We start from the raw sequence: 22,311 nt of genomic DNA, 5'->3' as shown, positions 1-22,311 counted from the left end.
GATTTAAATGAGTGAATTGTTTGATACGTGAATTATATCACACTAAAGCTGTTAAAATAAGATATACCTGTTAACATTTGTCAGGGTCAAACGTGGTTTTATCTTCTGTGGCATAGCAGCTTTTAATCTTCCTTGCAGTCTTTTGTTCCAGTCTGCTGTTGTTGAGGCTTTCTGTTCGGAGGCCCATCCTTCCTGTGCACAAATAAAGAGAAAACAGAGAGAACAGTCCCGATGATGTGCACGACAGCCTCCCGTGGGCAGGCTGCTCTGTGTGTGCTTTTTGGGGGTCGTCTGTGCGGCCCTCGTCACAGCACTCTGTGGTGCCTCATGTGAAGAAGGAGAACGGAGGCCCAACGAGGTTAGGTTGCTGGCCTGGGCACATGGAGGGGCATTCCAGGGCAGGCTTGCTTCCAGAGTTTGCTCTGCTTCCTGCTGCGCTGACCGCCTTCAGTATCATTTTAACAGTGATACCGTCCTTCAAAAATAGGCTTTTGTTTGCTCAGTTTTGGGCTTTGGGCTTACTCAGTGAAATCATTTTATATAGAGACTAAACTTTATTTCGACCAAATTTTACTGTAAATTTCAGACTTCCTGCCGCGCGATTTTGGCGGTTTGGTGTGTTAGTTATAATAAGCTGTGATAGGCCCCTGTGCCCTTTGTCTGGAATCAGGCTGTTCCCAGAACACTAGCCCTGTCAGTTGATGAGCTCAGCTTGCAGGCCAGAAGAAATCGTCAACCAGCATGTTATTCCGGAAGAATGACCAGGGGCGGTCATTCTAGAAATCCAAGGGCTTTATTCAAAGCTTGTCCCCCTAGAGTGCGTTCTTCGCTATTTACTGGACCAAACTGTAGCTTGTTTTCGGTCAGTGGTTGTGGGACAGTCTAGGTTACTCATTAGCTACCAGAGCACCGACATCCATTGTGGGAATTGCCTGTTAGAAGCTTGGTATTTTCTGTGGCTGACAGACCTGCCGCGTTTTAGGTGGAGACAGCACAGGGTGGCAGAGACCAGAGCCTCTTCACTGTGGAACAGAGATCAAGCTACAGGCATGGCGAGGCTTGTCACCGTGTCCCAGCTACTCTGGCTGATGTCTTTACCCTGTTAGAATGGGCTTCAGAAGTCAGGGTAGGGCAGTGACCTCTCCCGTTCTCCCAGAGCTGATTCTTCATCTAGAAAGATCGGATTTATTGCTAGATCTGCTGCCAGCAGTGTGGGGTGGCTGGGCTTCTGTCGGGGGGGAAGTGCAGCTTGAGTGAGCACGACTGGGGGTGGGGAAGGCCCCCAGGGCCCCAGCGCTTGCGTTTTTCCCAGGTGTCCTCACCACCTGGAGGAGGATGGCAGTTCGGTAAATTTCGGGCATAAGTTTGATTTGAACGCGTTGATCTGTGTGTGGTGTCAGCCCCCCATGGCCATACTCGACTTTCTTTAAAGCCTCACCTTGGACAGGAGTGTGGGAACCGGAGCAATGCCCAAGGGTGTTCCCAGGGCTGCTGCTCAGCCACAGCCTCGCCCCGTCGGGTGGAAGCAGCCCCACCAGCCAGCAAGGGCCAGTGTTTGTGGGCTTGTGTCCTTGGCCCCCGAGGTCTTGTCTCCCCTGTGTGATGAGGGCACTCAGGCATAGTCCAGTCAGTGGACCAGGTGTCCAGCCCACACCTGAGCCCGCACCAGTCTGAGGTCTGAGGAAATCTGATTTTCTTCCTTGTATCAGGCGCTTTTTTTCCCAGATGTTCAAAAGATTTTTTTTTTCTTCTTCTTTTTTTCTTTTTCTTTATTTTTTGGCCGTGCCGTGTGGCTTGTGGGATCTTAGATCCCCGTCCAGGGATTGAACCTGGACCTTGGCAGTGAGAGTGCAGAGTCCTAACCACTGGACTGCCAGGGAAAATCCCAGAATTTTTTTTTTTTTTTTCTTTAAAGTCCAATAGTTATATTAAAATATGTTTTGGTGTGTGTTATTTGGGGTCGGTATTCCCAGGTATGTGGTGTGGTTTTTTATGTGGTTTTAAATCTTTTATTTACTTTGTTTAATTTCAGGAAAGCTTTTTCAAATGACGCGCTTTAGGCCGTTGCACTGCTCAGTTGGCTGTCTTCCTCAGGGACTCCTACTGTCCATATGCTGCATCTTTGTCCATTTTCAGTATTTGCTACTTTCTCCTGTATCCTTTATCTCTTTATTCATTTCTTTTTGCTTTAAATAGTTTTGTTTCTTTTCATTCTTTTCATCTTCTGTTTCTCTCCAGACCTCTGTTGTGTTTATTTTTTCTTCTGTTCCTTCTGTTTCTTAATTTATTTATTTTTAAAATTTATTTATTTTTGGCTGCATTGGGTCTTCGTTGCTGCGCGCGGGCTTTTTCTCTAGTTGCGGCGAGCGGGGGCTACTCTTGTGTGCGGGCTTCTCACTGCGGTGGCTTCTCTTGTTGCGGAGCACAGGCTCTAGGCACGTGGGCTTCAGTAGTTGTGGCACAAGGGCTCTAGTTGTGGCACGCGGGCTCAGTAGTTGTGGCTCGCGGGCTCTAGAGCACAGGCTCAGTAGTTGTGGCGCACGGGCTTAGTTGCTCTGCGGCATGTGGGATCTTCCCGGACCAGGGCTCGAACCCGTGTCCCCTGCATTGGCAGGCAGATGCTTAACCACTGAGCCACCAGGGAAGCCCTCCTTCTGTTTCTTATTCCTCTTTTTTTTTTTTGGACGCACCACGCAACCTGTGGGATCTTAGTTCTCCGACCAGGGATTGAACCTGGGCCCTTAGTAGTGAGAGCGCAGGGTCCTAACCACTGGACCACCAGGGAAGTCCCTCTTATTCTTCATTTTTGAAATGATTTTTTAAATTTCTAATTTACCTGATTTCTCTTACCTAACATCTGAGTTTTTCTATGGAGTTTTAAGTGTCTTCACTGTTTTTCTTACTGTTCTCCAGCTTGTTTGGAGATGGAGGCCCCAGTGTTGCTCTGGTCTGTGCGCTGTCTGCTGGGTGTTGCTTTGCTCTTCCGCCTCTTGCTTGTCGTCTCTGTGTGGAGTGTAACTTGCTTGTTTCACGTGGAGTTCGTCCTCTGGGCTGTGGCAGGGTTGGGGGGCAAGGTCCAAGGTGGCTTTGCTGCCGCACAGACTCGCTCCTCCACCGTCTTCACCAGGCGGTGCTTCCGGGCTTTCCTGGGCCCTGTCCACCGGCCTCTGTGGCCCTCCCTGTCCCTGGTCATCGTGCCAGCCCCCGGTGCTCACGCTCCGCCCCGTGTAGTCCCCCGGATCTGTCTGGGGCTCTCGCTTCTACCTCCCCTTGCCCAGATGTATTGCTGTGAGGTCTTGTGGCTTTTAGTGGTTTCCCTTTTGAGGGAACTGTGCTCAGAGATGTGGAGTCATTTCCCCTTGGTTGCAGAGTGAATCAGAGTCTGCTTTTGTCCTCGGACCCCTGTGCCTCTCCTCTGGGGGAGCCTGACCTCCCCTGATTGAAACAAATGTGTGTGTTTGCTGTAAATGGGCTGATTTTAAAAAAGCTTTGGTTGGAAAGCCCTAGCTTCTTGCCCAGCCCTGGTCTTGTTGCACAGAGGGAGTGCAGCTTATGCATTGGCTTCTGTTTCTCCTGCTGGTTACCCCTAAACTCCAAACTACATGCTTTTGGTTTTATTTTGTGATTTACCAGTCTCGGGTAATAGCTATAGATCCCTGTAGTTTGTTTAGCATGATGCCCCCTATCCACTACCTCCTAATCTTTTTATGATTTCTGCTCTGGATCTGACCCGTCTTGACTCTGCACAACACAAGTTCCTGCCACGCAGGGGTCTCTGTTTCCCTTGGGCTTGGGCGGGTAGAGCAGAGTGCGAGTACCGGAGAGCAGCACAGACACACAGGTTCCTGCACCCTTGTGAGAAGCACACGTGCACACAAATGTGCACACGCAGGCACGCACACTTGCACACACATGTGGGCCCTCCTGTGCGCTGTGCTCCGTCCACACTCAAGCCAGGCTGTGGGCAGGAGGCGCCCATGACCTTGTTTTCGTGGCCCTTTCAGTCAGGTCAGAAAAGCCTACTTCAGCAAAGGTGTTACTTTTTCAGGAAAACTTAAGAAAAAATTTGCCCTTAACCCGCCGCCCCGGGGCATCAGGCCCGCTGCTCTACACGGTGCCCCCTTGGGTTCTCGGGGCGCCTCTTCCAGATGAGGAAGTGGGCACAGCTGGGAGCTGTCTCCCCCCAGGGCACTCAGGGCTGAGAAGGAGGGTCAGGATCCCCTCCTGGCTGCCCCCCTGGTTCCCCAGAGCCGCCTGCCGGGCTTGTTTTGTTAAAGATCTGCGGTGCCCCCCCCTCCCCCCCCACTTGGAACGGCAGCTCCCAAGGGCAAGATGTGTTGTTTTAACCTAAGTCCTGGCACCTTGAACAGCACCTGGGGGGTAGCCTGCCTCTGTGCCCTGTCTGGACCAGGGGCTTTCTAGGGTAGGAGTGGCTCAAAGGAGGGTTCCGTTACACTTGGGCAGATGTTAAACCCTGTTTATTAGCGACTTAGTCGTGAAAGATAACTGGTGTTGTGGGAGTGCCCTGGGGAGTGGGAGGCTGCCTCACTTCGAGGTGAGATAAGCTCCAAGAGCGGCAGTGATGGAGGCTGGGCGGGTGGGCGGCGAGTCTGCAGGACGGCCTGGCGAGCCCAGCGTGTGGGCACCTGTGAGGCCCCAGCCTGGCAGTGCTCCAGTGCGGGCGGTTGCTGTGGCAGCCTTTCCTTCCCCTGGGAATAGAGTCACCGAGCCAGGGACTAGCCTGGGGAGGGCCTTTAATAGTGAACTTCATTCCTGCTTTCCAGAAGCGATGGAAATTTACACAAGTGTGAACTTGCAACTCACCTGCCCTGTGTGATGAACAGCTTCTTACATTTTTACAGTACTTGTTAAGATGTGTGGCCCTGGAAAAATCGTCTCTGCTCTCTAGGCCTGTTTCCACACCTAGTCAAGGTGGACTGAAGCTGGACACACGTGCCAACACTTGTTGAAGGAAGGCCGAGTTAGCACTAGATGCAGGACGTAGGGGAAGTGTGACTGTCATGTATTTATTTAATGTACCTTCCATCCTTTTTTAATATATTGGCTGATTCCCAAACTTCATTGAATATTATAAAAGTGAACCTGTCAGATTTTGTAGGTTGGTGAATTTCATAAAGAAAGAAAATTCAAAGCCTACAGTAGTTAAACCTTTATACATTTAAAAATTATCTGTGGCAGTAAAAGTCAATTTTAGGAGTAAACTATTAGCTGATGATGATAGCTAGCACTGCTTTGAGAGTTTCCAGGTCCAGGACTGTGGCGAAAAGGCAGAGCTAAACATGTGCTGTGGGGTGGCAACTCCCCTCTCCCCTGGGGGCTTCGTGGACTTGCCGGTCCTGGCGGGGAGGGGCCGCACCAGACTGCGTCAGAGCCCGGCTTCTGCCTCACCCACCTCCTGCCTGGCTTCAGGTGGAGGCCAGTTGCTTCTTTCCTTGGGCTCCTAAGAGCCGCGATTCTGCATTTAATTCTGATGTGTCCGTTTTGTCAGGGAGTGGGTGTTTGTTTAGAAATCAGTTAAAGCAAGATGCATTTGTGTTCTCTTTTTTTAGGCAAAAGTAAAGAAGCAGAAATAAAGAGAATAAACAAAGAGCTGGCAAACATTAGATCAAAGTTTAAAGGTAAGTGTTGAATCTTTATCATGAAATGTTCTTTTGTCAAGTTTATAAAGTAGGGACTTCATCTCATCTTTATTTTTTTCCGCTTCAAACCAAAGTGAAGATGGCAGCACCGTTACTGTCCTGGCTTTGTTGGCGTTTCAAGTCAAGCCAGTGGTTAGTCTGGAGTCGTTTGATGGTTTGTGTAGAATTGATCAGACAGCGGGTCCCCTCCTGGGACCAGCCTTTTCCTGGAGCTGGAAGGACGCTTGTCTAGAGCCGCTGTCTCCCCACGGCCCCGGACTCGGCTCCACAGGGTGCCGGAGCGCGTGAGCCAGTGGACCCGATGCAGGGTGTGCATCTCGGGTGGGGAACTGCTCTGCGTAGGAGTCCTGCACGGTCACCTAAGCTCTTCCAACGTGGACGTGTCTTCCTCTGCGGCAGTGGATAACGCACCATGTTGTCTAATCCACTCAGGGAGACAGCCGCTCTGCGAGCCAGGTTTTGGGGCAGACACCTCCCCTGAGCATCCTCATTTTGAGGAATTGTCAAGTGTAGATTTTCAGTCTTGGGACATGTTTATGAAAGACCGGTTAATCCCTTAAGCCTTAATTTTTCAGTTGAGTTTTACAGATTTGAGACCTCGTTCAAGTCTCTGAGCAGACGTTAGCCACGGGAGTGGCTGAAATTGCCCAGAAAAAATGAGTAGAGGAGGGGGCCAGGACCGAGCCCCAGGGAACGGGGGGCAGCAGAAGACAGGGTTTCTTGGGGTGGGAGCTTTTTCAGGGTTTGAGAATGGACGTCCTGTGTGATCAGATGATGCGAACACTTGTGGAATTTGAGTTGTTACTAACATATATCCCCTGCTGAGCCCTCTGAAGGTATTATGCTTTACTGTTAACCAGGCCCAAGGATCCGCTAAGAAGGTCTGTGAAACTCTGAAACTGTATGTGAAATGGTTTAGTTTTGTGTGTGTGTGTGTGTGTGTGTGTGTGTGTGTGGGTGGGTGGGTGGGAGGTGGTCTATAACTTTCATTGCTTAAAAAGTTTTTTTAGGGCTTCCCTGGTGGCGCAGTGGTTGAGAATCTGCCTGCTAATGCAGGGGACACGGGTTCGCGCCCTGGTCTGGGAAGATCCCACATGCCGTGGAGCAACTGGGCCCGTGAGCCACAACTGCTGAGCCTGCGCGTCTGGAGCCTGTGCTCCGCAACAAGAGAGGCCACAATAGTGAGAGGCCCGCGCACCGCGATGAAGAGTGGCCCCCGTTTGCCGCAACTACAGAAAGCCCTAGCACAGAAACGAAGACCCAACATAGCAATCAATCAATCAATCAATCAATAAATCTTAAAAAAAAAAAAAAGTTTTTTTAAATTTAGACTTAATTTTTTGTAGAGCAGTTTTGGGTTCCCAGCAAAATTGAGAGGAAGGTACAGAGATTTCTTGTACCCACCCCGTCCCCACACATGCACAGCCTCCCCATTAGCTGCTTCCCTACCAGAGCGGTTCATTGGTCACAGTGAACCTACATGGGCACGTCATCATCACCCCAAATCGATACTTCACGTTAGGGTCCCTTCTTGTTGTATGTTCTGTGGGTGTGCACAGGTGGTACGCCGACAGTGCCCAGCATTATAGTGTCACACAGAGCACTTTCACTGCCCTAGGATCCTCTTGGCTCTCCTTATTCATCTCTCCCTCCCTCGACCCCTGGCAACCACTAACCTCTTTACTGTCTTGGTAGTTTTGCCTTTTCCAGAATGTCATAGAGTTAGAAGCATATGGTGTATGGCCTTTTCCCGTTGTCTTCCTTCACTTAGTTATACACATTTAAGGTTCCTTCATGTCTTTTAGTGGCCTGACAGCTCATTTCTTTTTAGCTGGATAATATTCCACTGTCCAGTGTACCACAGTTTCTTTATCCATCCACCTATTGAAGGACGTCTTGGTTGTTTTCAAGTTTTGGCAATTATGAATAAAATTGCTAAAAACATCAGTGTGCAGGTTTTAGTGTGGACATAAGTTTTCAGCTCCTTTGGGTAAATACCAAGGAGCATGATTGCTGATCACATGGTGAGGGTATGTGTAGTTTTGTAAGAAACCGCCCAGCTGTCCCCCACAGTGGCTGCACCATTCACGTCCCCACCAGCGCTGGACGAGAGTTCCTGTTGCTCCACATCCTCGCTGCATTTGGTGTCGTCAGTGTCTGGATTTGAGCTGCTGCGATAGTGTGTAGAGGTATCTCTACACACTATTTTATAATATGCATTTTATAGTATGCATTTTAGAATATTTTATAATATGCATTTCCCTGATGACCTGTGATGTGGAGCATCCTTTCATGTGTTCATCTGCCATCTGTATATCTTCTCTGGTGAGGGGTCTGGAACGTCCACTGCTTCCTAAAAGGGAGCGTATAATGTGGTGGTGAGAGCTAGGCTGCCCTGACTACCCCCAGCTCGCACCTGCTCTGATAGCCAGTTACTAGCTGGGTTACCCTGTTGAGTGACTTAACCCCTCTGCGCCTCTTTTCCCAGCCGTTAAATGGGGTGCTGATGGCCTCAGGCTGGGTTCTCTGTGAAGCAGGCCCTGCGATGGGGTTGGAGGACAGAAGATTGACTAGAGAGTGACACCGCGGATTATAAACAGAGGAAGCAGGTTGGCTGGAGGCAGGGGAGGCCGCAGATAGAGGTGTTGGTCTGTCAGCGTTGTCACTAGCCCTCGAGGGAGCTTCGGAGTGCAGACTGCCTGGTAGAGGGTCTGGCACGGGCTGGGGACATTGCTTGGCCGTGGCTCGTAAGCCGAGGAAGGCAGATCCTGACCCCGACAGAGCTGACCCACTCCTGGCACCTCCAGGCCTCTGTTGAAGGGGCAGGTGGTGTCCGCTGCTGCAACTGTGTGCGTGTGTGTGGAAACACAGGCGCATTCCTGGGGAGGAACGCAGCGCCTAAGAGATGTTCACCATGTGGTTGGAAGAGGGTGAATCTTCAAACTGTCTTTAAATGTTTGGGGACAAACAAGACTTCTGTAGTTTTTTCTGCCCCCGAGCCTGTCTCAGCTGAGCCCTTCTGGGTAGGGAAGGAGGCTCGCTCTTCTCTGTTAACCAGTTGGCATTTATGGAGCGTGTGTGCCCTGAGTGGCAGCAGACAAGGGAAAACCTACTCCTTGTTCTCAGAAGTATGTGCTCTGGGGGCTGCACTTGCGCTTCTCCATCCCTGCTGTCCACCGGAAACGCAGGCACACACTGAATTCTCAATTTGCTGGGAGCCACATTAAAAAAGAGTAAGAAGCAGCAGATGAAACTAAATTTAATATATTTTATTTAATCTAGTGTACCTAAAATATTATCATTGCAGCATGTAATCAGTAGGAAAGGTTATTGAGATATTTTACATGTTTTTCATGCCCAGTCTTTGGAACGTCCCGCATGGAACACATTCAGTTCAGACCAGTGCAGGCCAAGTACTCAGTAGCCCCATGCGGCTGAAGCTGCCACGTCGGCTAGCGCACACCTCAACCAACTCTTCCACTGGAAGGGGCTTAAAAAGAGACACGGTATTAAAAAAATCTTGAAAGCATCATAGAGCAAGAAGAGAAGAGAACTCGTGGCCCACGAAAGCAAGCAGAGCACTCGTCTCTCTGTGCCGGGAGGGAGTTTGCTAACCCCAGGGGAGCAGCCCTGAAACAGAGCCTGGTTTGGGTGACCTTCAGTGTCTAGAGGGGCGGTTGTCCATCAGGGTGATTTTGCCCCCAGGGGACAAAGGCCGTCGGGACTGGAGATGGGCGTGCTACTGCCATCTAGTGGGTGGAGGCCAGGGAGGCCGCCGGACACCCCACTGCACACAGGACAGCCCCCCAGAACCACCTGGCCTGAGGAGGCCCAGTGCTGAGGTTGAGCAGCTGGGGTCTAGGAGGGGAGTCATCCCAGAGCCCACAGTGTGAAGCCTTCTTCCATTTTAAACTGAGGCCCTAAAGGCGGTGCCCTTAGGGCAGGAGTGACCCGGGAGTGAGCCCGTCCTGCCCCAGACCTGCAGCGGGACTTCGCACGCAGTCCTCTGGAGGAAGAGGTGACCATCACAGGCTGAGTGATTCCTACAGGTAGCTTCTCAAGGATGTTGTCCAGCACCTAGTCACAGATAATCAGGCACGCAAAGAATCAAGACTGCACAGCAAGAACCAGCAGAGAAAACAGAAACAGAATCACAGAGGCCTCCGAGACCAGATTCAGATTACAGTGAAGAACTAGGTTTACTGTTTTTAAAGAAATAAAAGACGAACTTGAAAATTTCAGTGGGAAGCTTGGGAAGTATAAAAAGTGACATAGCAGATTTTGAAATAAGACCAAATGGAAATTCTAGAACCGAAAGATGCAGAACTAAAATGAAGAACTCGGGTGGCTATAACCACAGGCATGTTCTGAAAGATGGGTAAGGAAACAGCCCGTCCTGAATGCAAAGCAGCAGAGCGGGTGAGAGATACAGGCGTGTGGTCCAAAGGCCTGCAGGGTTAAGTGACCTCCTGGGAGGAAAGGGGAGCTGGTGTGACAGAACTTTCCAGAATTCATGAAATGCACTAAACCTCAGATTCAATGAACACAGTTACAATAAATAAATAAGATGAAATCTACACCTAGACACACTATTGTGAAAATGAAGAAACCCAAGACGGGAAATCTTTGAAGTTGCCAGAGGGGGAAGAGATGGGCCGTCTTCCCAGGGGCCTCATGGAAGCCGACTTGTCACAAGGACGAGGGGCAGTGGAGCGGAGGATGGTCCCAAAGTGCTGGACAGCAGCAGCTGGCTAACAATGTCCTTTAAGAATGAAGCCAAAAAAGACCTTTGCCAGACAAAAAAGGAGAGTTTCCCATCAGAAGGCCTGTGCTGAAGGAGAGTCTAAAGGATGTGCTTCGGACCAGAGACAAATGGTCCCGGACGCAGACGGAGGAAAGATGAGGTGGACGTGCAGGTGAGCGCACAGGCTGCCGGTGGCCGTGGCATCTGGTGGAGTCCTTGACGGCAGACACACAGAGGTGGTGACGCTGGGGCAGGGCCTGGGGCCTCAGGGCAGCGCCCGTGTGAAAGCCTTGCCCTTGACAGAGCCGGGCCATGCCCTCACGTGCGTGCGCTGTCGACCGCTGAGGGAGGGCGTCACCTTCTAGCCTAAGCTCGTCTCCCTGGGCAGGCCCAGAGCCCCTTGTGGGTGGGGCGCCCACCCTGCCCTGCCCTGCCCTGCACACCCGCCAGCCCGGCCGGCCTGCTTGTGGAAGCCGCCGAGTGGGAGGTCATTAGGGCTGTAGTGGGCCTGCCCTCAACCTTGGAACCTCTAGAAAACAGCTGTTGTGTTGTCCTGCCCAGAGGTGGGAGAATGTCTTCTGGCTGGTGGCCTTCGGAGGTTTACCAGGTAACAGACACTCATTTGCTCATTCACTGCTGGGCGCTCACTCAGTCCCAGGTGCCAGGGGTAGAAAGATGAATAAAAAGCATTTCCTAAAGAATGTATGTTTTTACAGGTATAGAAAGACTTGGAAAAGCCACCCCATTTTATCGAGGGAACGCGAACGTATACGTATGGGGGGGGCGCTGTTCCCTTCCCCGCCTGGTGGCCGTCACCTGGCTTCACCACTTGCCGTCATTTTGCCCATGTTCTTTTTTTTTTTTAAATAAATTTATTTATTTTATTTATTTATTTTTGGCTGCGTTGGGTCTTTGTTGCTGCGCTCAGGCTTTCTCTAGTTGTGGCGAGTGGGGGCCACTCTTTGCCGCAGTGCGCGGGCTTCTCATTACGGTGGCTTCTCTTGTTGCGGAGCACGGGCTCTAGGCGTGTGGGCTTCAGTAGTTGTGGCACGTGGGCTCAGTAGTTGGGGCTCGCGGGCTCTAGAGCGCAGGCTCGGTAGTCGTGGCGCACGGGCCCAGCTGCTTCGCGGCATGTGGGATCCTCCCGGACCAGGGCTCGAACCCATGTCTCCTGCATTGGCAGGCGGATTCTTAACCACTGCGCCGCCAGGGAAGCCCCTTGCCCGTGTTCTTTCATCTTTTGCTCTTCTTTTTTTCCTGGGATATTTTGACAGAGTAATTTTTTAAAAATTGGTTTTCTGAGATACAATTTGCTCACAATAAAGTTCACTTGTTTTAAGCGTGTGCTTTGAATTTTGGCAAAAATGCGTGTGTTCGTGCACCCACCCCCACAGACAAAACAGAGAACATTCCCACCCCCAAAATGTTCCCTCGTGTCCCTTTGCACCTAACCCCCTCCCTAGCCCCCAGCAGCCCCTGATCTGCTTTCTGTCACCGCACTTCTGCTCTTCCTAGAAATTTCACATGAAAGGAATCGGGCAGCGTGAGGCCTCTGGTGTCTGCTTGCTGTGACTTACGTTTGCGTTTGGGGTTTGCCCACGTCGTGGTGGGTTGCCTCACGGTGTGCTGGCTCGCCAGGGTGGGCATCTGGGTTTGTTCCTGTGCTGACGGCTAGGCGTGGAGCTGCCGTGAGTCCTGGTTTGCGGGACTTGTGTGGACGCCTGGTTTCGTTCCCATTGGGAAGGTACCTGGGGATGGAGTGGCCGGGCCACGTGGAAGGTGGATGTTTAACCTTTTAAGAACCTGCCACACGTTTTCCAGAGTGGCTGCATCATTTTGTGCCCCCGCCAGCCGTGTGTGAGCTCCCAGTCTCTCCACATTCTTACCAGCACGTGGTATGGTTAATCTTTTAAATCTTGGTGTTTCTAGTGGGTGTGCAGTGACACCTTACTGTGGTTTTAATTTGCATTTCCCTTTTTTAACAACTGAATTCAGTTAAGTGCTATGGAGAATGAAGAAGACACCCAGGTCTGTGGGGATGCTGGGGAGGGAAGAGTTAATACCCTGGTGCCAGCAGTTCTGAAGCATGTCACAGCCCACGGGGTGCTTTAACTGAGCTCCACAAAACGACAGGGGCGCCCTCCTTGTCCATCCTCGGGATCTTAGTCTTTTTACTTCTTTGAACATAAGAAGATACTCGTTGAGGGTTAGGGTCAGGGTTGAACGCTAGTCTCAGTGAGAGAAAGGGCGAAAAAGGATCACAGTTAAAAGTCCTCCAGAAGGATTTGGTCACCAGGGCTCAGATGCGTTTCCCTAGAGACACTGGCTCTTATCCCGTGTCACGGCAGCACCGGGGCCGAGACCCCTGACTGTTCTTGCCTGCGCTGTGGCCCTCACCTTCCTGTGGGCTTGGCCTTCAAGTGTGTGCGTCTGTAAGTCTCCCAGCGTTGGGCAGGGCTGTGGGAGGGACCCTGGGTCCAGGTCCTGAAGCAGCAGAGAAAGAGCCCCTTGGGCCTCCAGGCCGCATCCAGCACACAGTCTGGCCGGCCGTTCCCTGGGCTCTGAGTGGCAGGGACCACTCTCCAGGGGGTGAGAGGAGGGGGCGGCACTTTTGGCTTGCTTGTCAAAGGAGGCTTCCAGAGGTGATGGAATTCAGGCTGGTTCTTGGGTGGCTGGGTGGGTAGGAGATGGGGGGCTGCTGCTTGCCGTGGGCTGCGTGTCCTGCGTCTGCAGATGCTCTCCCACGGAGACGGGGACGGGTCCCAGCCAGGAAGTGACAGAGCTGGGCTCCTCGAGTGCAGCGGGCAGATGAGCGAGTGGGGGTGGGGGTGGGAGCCAGACCTGGTCTGATGTTATGTTGTTTGGTCATTAAACCATATGCCAGTTTGCTGCTGGGAAGGAGGGAGGGTTTCTCAGAGCTCCCCAATGTAAGGTGTCCAGCTGGCTGGCTGACTCGTGATCCACTGTCACCCCGGGAAATCTTGGTGGGGGGTCTTTCTTCTGGGCAGCGCTTTGAGGTCGGCCAGTGCTTGTCTCTGGAGCACGAGCGATGTGACCCCTTACCATGAGGGGCATTGCTGTCCTTGTCTTCCTGGTTCCCGTGTCTGGCCCTTGACAGTGTGGCAGTGGCGTCACTGTGATGCCTAGCTCGTAAGACGGCCAGACTTTCTGGTTGTCATCTTTGTAGTCTGCTAAGGAACGTTTTACGCTTCTCGGGGGAAATAAGAACCTCTGGTATTTAAAATGGCAGTGTTTAGTGGTCCTTTTTAAAATGGCATCTTATATTCTGCCAGTGACATGTCATGAAGCCGCCTTGCTGTGATCTCCTGTGAGAGGCGTAGTCGTGCTGTGATTAGGGTAAAGACACAGAAGCCCTTCTGGTCCTTTTGTGTGCGACTTTTAGGGTGGGTGATTTGTTCTAAAACTGGGTGTAATGAAAGATTATTTAGAATGTGTTCACCTGCCTGCCTAAATTAGTAAACATGTTTAAAAGATTAAGCTGCTGGTTAAGACAGGGTGGCCCTGGCAAGGTTGTGGTGGGTGGGAGTGAGGCCCCGGGGCCGTCCTGGGAAGGCCGCGCTCCGGCTGCCAGGCAGGGGTTCTGGCTTCTGTTTTGTCAGGGAAGCCAGACATTAGGATTCCGACGTGCAGCACCTGGCTTAGCAACACCGTGCAGCACGACGCTGGCCTCCTGGAGGCCGGCCCCTCAACGTCCTGCTGTCTTGTTTCTGCCCTGCCCCCACCTCCTTTCCGCAGGCGACAAGGCCCTGGACGGCTACAGCAAGAAGAAGTATGTGTGCAAGCTGCTCTTCATCTTCCTGCTGGGCCACGACATTGACTTTGGGCACATGGAGGCCGTAAACCTGCTCAGCTCCAACAGATACACTGAGAAGCAGATCGTGAGTGTGCGGGGGCGGGGGTTCTTCTCATCAGGTGGCCGTTCGTGTCGTGCTCTTCCTCCGCACCTTCCGTCTAGTCGGGGGAGTTCCCGTGGGTTTAGGCGGGAGCTGCACCAAACCCCCGTTTGACGCGAGGGGTGCTGTTTCCCATGGGTCCGCCTTAGAGGGCAGGGAAGAGCGTTTCCTTCCCCTCAGCGCCTTGCTGATGCGTGTCCCAGATGAGTTCACCCAGTGGCCCCTCCGGCCACTGCCTGTTTCTGAACCAGGCCCCACACCCACATGGTTTAAGAGCCAAGGGCAGGTGGGGGTCCTGGCCTTGCTCCCAGCTGGCCCAGTGCCTGGGCCCCGCCCACCCCAGGTTTTGTAATTGTAGCCCTGCATTCTCTTGGAGTAACATTATTTGTATGTTTTCTTGAGTGTTACAAAGTAACATTTTCCTCTTGTCCAAAAATTTAACTTACAGAAAGTGAAAAAATACCCTAAATGCCCCAGGAGTTCTGTTAAGTATTGGTATTTACTCAACAGGAATTTATCGAGTGTCTGCCAGGGACCCAGCAGTGTGCTGGGGGTCCCTGGGGATATATGACCATAAGCAGATGTGGACCCTGCTCTGTTCCAGGGGGGAGACGGCATCAGACAGCCCCGTACACAGAGAATAGAGCTGTGGGCAGTGCCCAGTGAAAGAGGCGTGTAGAACCCTCCGGACCCTGAGAGGCGGGTGGCCAATAGGGAGGGCTTCCGGGGGGCGTCCTGAGCTGAGACTGAGGCCAAGGGGTGCACCGGGGGCCAGGGCAGACAGCGCAGCAGCACCCAGTCAAGGCGCGTCCGCGGAAGGGTGGAGCGGCTGGAACCCGGAGAAGGAGGCGAGCTCCTCCTGAGACCGACGGGGGCTGAGAGGTCAGCGTGCCCCTGCGTGCGGAGGGCGTGGACAGTGGGGGTGACAAGGGGCTGGAATTTGGCCTGGTGGTAAGCGGAAGCTGGGGCCCAGAGACAGAGTGGAGAGAGGGGAGAACGACAGTCAGCCGGGTTGCTGGAAATCACCATAGTGTCCCCGTTCCAGCTGAGGCAGGCCTTTCCGTCCTGTTCAGGCCGTGGTGAGCACAGGTCCCCATGGCTGAGTGAGTGGGATGGGGGGCACCAAGGTGTCTGATGCCGGTGGGGACAGCGCCTCTTAGGTTCGTCCCACAGACTCGTTCACGGCGGAATCCAGGGGCAGAACTGGCATGTCCAGTGGAAGGCGGCTGGGTCCTCCGTGGCCTGCCGGCAGCAGCGCCCCCAGCAGACTGAGACGGCGCTGCAGGCCGAGCACGCCTGGCGGGCGTGTGGGGCACGCGGGCCGTCGCGAGCGCTGTGCCCTCTCGCCCCTCTGGCACCCAGGGCTACCTGTTCATCTCGGTGCTGGTGAACTCCAACTCGGAGCTCATCCGCCTGATCAACAACGCCGTCAAGAACGACCTGGGCAGCCGCAACCCCACCTTCACGGGCCTGGCCCTGCACTGCATCGCCAACGTGGGCAGCCGGGAGATGGCCGAGGCGTTCGCGGGGGAGATCCCTAAAATCCTCGTAGCCGGGTATGTGTCCGGTGCCCTGTTGAGAGTGTGGCCACCTCTCATGTTAAATAGATCACCTGTGTGACTGCTGAAGGATGTCTGGAGTGCGCTAACCTCCCCGTCTCACGTCTTACGTGGTGGGGAGACGGGGAGGCCAGGTGGACCTTCCGTCCAGGCAGAGGGAGCGCGGCCGTCCTGCGGGCACGGGGCGCCTTCTCGCCGTTTCCCAGAAGCGCTCACGCACCCCAATCCTGAGACTTCCCAGCACCCCGCGCCCCCACCCTCTCCAGTCTGGAGGGAAGCTGAGTGGGGCTGAGCAGGCAGGTCTGGAAGAGTTTCCAACAGTGCTGTGCCGGGCTGGGCCACGGGGCACGGCAGAGGCGGGCCCCCCTCCTGTTCCAGGACGCTCTGCACCTTGGGAGGGTGGCCCAGAGCCCGCACCCGGGCGGCCTGCATGGCTGGATAGGGGTCCCCGCCTGGGGGGCTCGTCAGGACTCGGGGACTGGGCTCTCTGGGACGACCCGCGAGCAGACGGAGCAGGGCTCGGCACCTCCCAGCGCCTCTGGCCATGGGAGCGCGGGAACGGCCCGCGGGCAGCGCCACGCGTGGAGAGGCCGGGGGGTGTCGGGAAGCGCGCCCACACCTCGCCAGAGCACGTGGGTGTAGACGCGGGGTTCTCAATGAGTGCTGTTGCCCCAGCACGTTTGGTTGTCACCACAACGGGTGTCTTCCTGGCATCTCACGGGTGGAGGCCAGGCATGCAGCTACACCCCCTACGGTGCACGGAGAATGGTCAGCCCGAGGTGGCAGCTGTGCCAGGCTGAGCACCTTGGCCGTGAGCAAGAAGCAGTGCAGTGGCAGGGTGGCCACAGGCCCGGGGAGTGTCGGGTGTGTGGCTGCAGGCCTGGAGGAGTGCCACCGGGGTGTCACACCAGAGGCAGACGGAGGAGCCAGGCTGGAAGAGAGGCCGCGGAACTGCCTGATGGAAAAAGCGTTCCCGAATGTGAGAGCTCAGAGGTGGTGGACCCCCAGTAGCACGAGCACAGGAGAGGCGTGGCGGAGCTGAGCAAGCACGTGGAGAAGCAAGGCGACACTGTTACACGCCTGTGAACCGCAAGACGCAGAGAACGCGGCGGCTGCCCCAAGAATCAAGTCACCGAGGTGGGAGAAAGACGCGGTGTGATCAGAGTGGGCCTGAGGGGCAGGCGGGGCTGGAGGTTGGAGCCAGTCAGGAGGCGGCTGTGTACTGACCCCCTCCTCCAGCCCTGCCCCCGCCCGAGCTCCGCCCCCGCCCGGTGCACAGTTAACCTGGCTGCGGGTTGCCGGTCTCTGCTTTCAGAAGCAAGCTCCCTGGGCTCGGTAAATAAATACCTGTTGGATGAGTGAAATGTAAAATAGAGGTAATCTCTGAAAGTGTTCAGATAATTCCAGAACACTTCCCTGAAGTAAAGGGTGGATTGCACTGCGGGTTGAAGGGACACAGAAGGGTGCGTGCTGAGACACAGCCCAGAGGGGCCGAGCCCAAGGTGGAGAAGAGAGCCTGCAGCAGGAAGATCGCCGACGGGTGTGTGGGGAGCCGGCCTCGTTCTCTCAGTGTCAGCATCAAAGGCAGCCGCTCTCCCCCCAGAAGCTCAGGTTGTGTGGACCTGCAAGCCCTCCTTGAAAAAAATGACCAATGCTTGAAATCCAGCGACCTAATAGACTCAAAGTGGAGTTGTGAGGACGGAGGTGCCCAGGCGTGGAGCTGCAAGGCTGAGGGCGGCGGGGCAGAGCCGGGAGGTCGGGGAGGGAGGGACGATGGGGCGCCCTCCAGGCCGGGACTGAGCTCTGGGCCCCGACTGGAGACAGAGTTGAAGCTCAGGGGGCAGCGGTCTCCTTGCCTCGCACCGTCCTCCGGTGTTCCCACCAGGAGAGGCTGTACAGGCAGGGTGGGCCGCCAGCTGGTAGGCCCCGCGGTAGAAACCGGCCGGCTTCTTTCAGCCGCAGTGTGTGGGCGCAGACGGCAGATGCCCAGGAGGCCGCGAGGCCTGGAGGTTGCCGCCGCCCGCTGCTCCTGGTGCACGCGGCGCGGGGCCAGAGAGAGGGACAGGCGTCTCCCCCTGCTCCCCAGAGGGTTTACATCCAAGAGAGAAGTTTTTACTGAAGTAATTTTTCTTTGGCATGGAATGGGGGGCAGTTTAGGGGTTTGTCATATCCGTTGGGAGTTATTTAGGAATAAGAAAGCTAAAAGGAGGTAAATGGTAATGACAGCCCCCAGACCCTGCTCTTCCCTCCACGGAACAGGAACCCCACTGCTTCTGTCAGCACTTAGGGGGCGTGGACAGGTTCTTCTCAGGCGTATTTTGATGGCCTCCTCTGGAACGCTCCTCGGTGGGCCTGCCGCTTGGCTGGCTGCATGGCAGCGTTTGGCTGGGGTTCGGGAGGAGGAGGGGTAAACAGCGTTGGGACCATCTCTGTCCTTGGTCAGCACTAAAACCAGGACAGGAAACCTTCCAGACGCCCCTTGCCCGGCGTAGCTGCAGTTGTTCCCGGGCCTTCCTGTGTGCTCCCGCGCCCGCCCGGCGTGTAGGGGAGGAGATCTCTAGGTGGACACGGAGCTCCATGGCCGTGCAAGGCTCTCTGATACTCTCCCCTTTGGACTGTGTGTTATTAAGTGAGCTTAAAAAATACTGTAATTCAGTTAATCAGTCCTTGGAACGTTAGCTGTCAGCCTGCGTAGCTGAGGTCGTGCACAGCACTTGGGGATCGCTGCTTCAGCGAGGGGCAGGTTAACGGTGGCAGGACCCCTTCCCGTCCACCGTGTTCGGGGCGACGTCCGTGGAGGCGGCCCCTCGAGCGGACGGCTGTCTGTCACTGTGCAGGCGTGGTTCCCACCGAGACCCAGCGCGGGAGGTGGGCCTGAGCTTGTTGCGTGGAGAGCTTGAAGCGGCCTTATCCTGAGTGTCCCTCCAGCCCCCGCACGGGTGCGCCTCCGCTCCCGTGGTGACTCGGGGGCGTTGTCCGTGGGCTCTGGGCCGGGCGCACCGGCTGTGCCCAGGAGTGACTGCTGTCTGTCTTGCAGAGACACCATGGACAGCGTGAAGCAGAGCGCCGCCCTGTGCCTGCTGCGCTTGTACAGGACGTCTCCCGACCTCGTCCCCATGGGCGACTGGACGTCCCGCGTGGTGCACCTCCTCAACGACCAGCATTTGGTAGGTGCCTCTGGGCCAGGGTGCAGCCCCTCCCGTGGAGCAGCCTCTTTTGGGCCAGCGCGGTGCGAGCAGCTGCGTGTGACTTCCGGATGCTTGGGGCGACGTCCACGACCTGTCCATCGGGCCCGTGAGCGCCTGCGCTGGGGACAGACAGGGTGGGCTAGACAGGGCCTCTGGCTCACCCGGTCCCCAGGCGTTGGGGGGTCTCCAGCTTGCCGGCTGCAGGGACGAACAAGGCATAGCCCAGCATCTTCTGGAAACACCGCGTCCACTGAGGGCTTCACAAGGCGTGCCTGTCTGCACCCTGCTTAAGGCTGTCAGAGGGCTGTCCTGTAGCCCCCCAGGCTCTGGCGTGCAGGCTGCCTAATGCACATAGCTGGTGCACGAGCCAGGCCCGAGCCCTCCCCGTGTCGCAGGCCAGGGCAGGGAGATGTGGAGCGATTCGGTGGCTGTGGTTGGCTGTGAGTCACGGGCCCTTGTCCACGCTGACACCGGGAGGCGGGGCCGAGTAGGAAATGACGCTGGACAGAGTGGCCTTGTCCTGCCGGAATCCCGTTGTACAAACGAGAGAATCGAGGTTCCACACAGAATTTCCTGCTGAGCTGATAGGTGTTAGCACGTTAGCTGGTTACTCCATTGTTTCCCAGAAGAGAAATCTCCCTTAAAGATTAAATGAAAAGTAACCCATCGGCATATGTAGACTCAGAGACGAGAGCTGGTGGTTGGGCGGCTTGCCTGTTGGGCTGCCCGGCGAGCTGCCCCTCCGTCGTTTCCCACGCTTACCAGGAACGTTCGAGTCTGCACAGGGCAGCCCTTCCTTGGAGGGGAGGGGGCGTCTGCAGGCCGTGCTGCGGGGCCGGGGGCCTCGGGCCGCAGCGTTCACATGCGGGGCGCGCGGGCCGGGCCATGCTCCATCTCTTCGGGTTCAGGCCCCGCCGTGGAGCCGGGAGGCCAGGCTGGAGGCCGTGGGGCGTTTTCCAGTTTTGCAGACGAGGAAACTGAGGCTCAGAGAGGTTGGACGGCTTCACACAGGTCCGGGCTTGAACCCGGAGCCGACGGCAAGGCAGGGCCGTGTAGAGCCCAGGTGTGGCGGGGACGCGGCCCAGTGCTCTGAGCAGGCGTTATTGGTTACGGTTCGTGGCATTTTACCAGGAGTTGTCATCACTCCTGCCTTGTCGGGGGAGCTTTCTGCAGCCACACGCCGACAGGTGCCGAGGCCCAAGGCCAGCGACGTCCACACCGAGCGCTTTCCAGGGTGGCGGAGCCGTGTCTCGCCGGCCAGGAGGCTCTCCTCCTTTGACGGTTCTGTGCGCGGCTGTTTGGTTCGCTTTTGTATTTTCACGTACCCGGCTTTGTGGCCGGGTGCACCGCTTGGCGCCTTTGTGGTTCTAGGCCACAGGAGCCCAGCTTGCGTCGGGCGAGGTGGAGGGGGCGTCTCAGCCAGCCCAGGGTGAGGCCGCGCCCGCCGGCCAGCTCTGCCTTCACCTCTGCTGCTCTCTGCACCTGCGCTCTGTCCTCCGCGGGGCCGTGGCTTCTGTGTCACACACCTCCTGACTTTGCCACCAGAGGCGTGAGATTTGGCTTCTTTGGTCTCAAGGTCAGGAGAGCCCAGGAAGAGTGTCACTCGCCCGCCCAGAGGGAGCAAGCCCTTCCGAGAGCAGCGGAGGAGGCGGGAGGGCTGTGACGCGCGGAGCCCTGTGCCAGGCCTGGCCCTCCCTGAGTCCTGCGCGGCCCGAGCCGTGTCCCGAGCGGGGAGAGGGGGCGGCCCGGGTCGGGGGTGGGGGGCTGGGGGCCGGCAGAGCCACGGCTGCGTGGGCCCCCAGCCCTCTCCTCACACCGCCTTCCTGCAGAGACCCTCCGGGCGCGCAGGGAACGTGAGGAACTGCGCCTCGGGAGCCAACCAGCCCCAACTGACTTCTGTCAGAATGTTGCCTGATTCATCCCGCAGGTGAATCTTCCTGGGGAAGCAGGCTGTGTCCCAAACACTCAGAAGCCACGGTGAAAGAGACTCTGCCCTGCGGAATCCGCGTGTTGCAAATGCCTGTTTGTTAAAGCTCTGTGTTTGGCCCTTATTGCCCACTGAGAAGTGGACAGTGAGGCCAGTTAGGTCCGTTTCTGTAGCGTGGCTTTCGCGCTTCCATCAGAACGACGGGAGAATAGCGCGGCGGCGGCCTCTGGTGAGGTCGCCGTGGTGCTGGGCCTGACCCCGCCTCGCTGCAGAAACTCTGCCGCCTTCTCCCACCTGCTCAGGAGTGGGGGTGGGGGAGGGACTGGGGGGATTATGTGATGATTCGAGGGAGCTTTGTTGGCATCTTTACACCCGTTTTTGTCAATGGGTGTCATTCGTTTTGTCTTTTCTTTCTTATATTTGCAAGAGACCTTCTCTACTTAGCCAGTGTCTCCCTCCAGGAGACGTGAGTTACTGGGAGTAAATACTAGTGTCCCAGAACGTCGGTAGAGACTCCCCTGGGCTGCGTGGAAGCTCCCCGTGTGCTGAGGCCAGGAGCCGCGGGGCTCCGTGGGGAGGGTCGGGTCTCCTCCGGGCCCGGTGGTGCTTCCAGGACAGAGGGCAGAGACATGGCTTGGACCACTCTTCAAAATGGGGAAGAATGGGCTTTTCAGTTGCTGTTTTACACGATCTCAGTTTTGGGTTGTAAAGATTCATGTGAGTCTGAACACGGTGTGTCCACCCGGAATGATCTAGATCGGGGCAGCGAGCGCAGAGGCAGGCGATGGGTGGGTGGAGACTGGGGCCCCGAGCCGCTGCCCCGCACTGGCCTTCACCGAGGCAGGGTCTGGGCTAGAGGGGTGCTGGATTTCCCAGTTTTCAGAGGGAAACTAGAACAAGAAAACAACCTATGTGTGCACCTCGCTTTCTAAGCACATTGAGAGCTGATCAGAGTGGGCCCGAGGTGGCCCTGGGCTGCCTCTGCCTTTGTTCCTCTGAGTTTAAAGTTCTGTTTAGAAAATGAGTTTAAAACGAGAGGGTGTCGTCAGGAGCTTTGGCGTCTAAATGTGTGTGTGTCTCCTCTCAGGGCGTGGTGACCGCCGCCGCCAGCCTCATCACCACCTTAGCACAGAAGAACCCGGAAGAGTTTAAAACCTCTGTCTCTCTGGCCGTCTCCAGGTTAAGCAGAGTAAGTCCGTCGAGGGGAACGGAACTCGGTGGGTTCTGGTCTTAGTTATTTTCTTTAAGTAATATATGTACTTTTTGGAATGCAAGATGTTTGGGTCAGTTTGTAAGTTCACGGGTGGAAACGTGTCTTG

The 22,311-nt window shown here is 55.4% G+C and overlaps 1 protein-coding gene across 4 annotated transcripts in view; it reads left to right on the top strand.

Moving 5' to 3' along the window:
- Positions 1-22,311, top strand: part of AP2A2 (adaptor related protein complex 2 subunit alpha 2) — a 63,203-nt gene that overhangs the window by 20,335 nt on the left and 20,557 nt on the right. For all 4 annotated transcript variants that reach the window (XM_061202295.1, XM_061202293.1, XM_061202294.1 and 1 more), the window contains exons 2-6: positions 5,571-5,639; positions 14,161-14,303; positions 15,681-15,874; positions 18,915-19,044; positions 22,080-22,181. In XM_061202295.1, coding sequence (XP_061058278.1) covers positions 5,571-5,639; positions 14,161-14,303; positions 15,681-15,874; positions 18,915-19,044; positions 22,080-22,181 — 638 coding nt within the window. The remainder of the gene's footprint in view (positions 1-5,570; positions 5,640-14,160; positions 14,304-15,680; positions 15,875-18,914; positions 19,045-22,079; positions 22,182-22,311) is intronic.

The sequence above is a fragment of the Eubalaena glacialis genome, chromosome 10, assembly GCF_028564815.1.
Source record: "Eubalaena glacialis isolate mEubGla1 chromosome 10, mEubGla1.1.hap2.+ XY, whole genome shotgun sequence".
In the NCBI taxonomy this organism is placed as follows: domain Eukaryota; kingdom Metazoa; phylum Chordata; class Mammalia; order Artiodactyla; family Balaenidae; genus Eubalaena; species Eubalaena glacialis.
The sequence above is the reverse complement of the archived record's forward strand: the minus strand, read 5'-3'. Positions and strand labels throughout refer to the sequence as shown.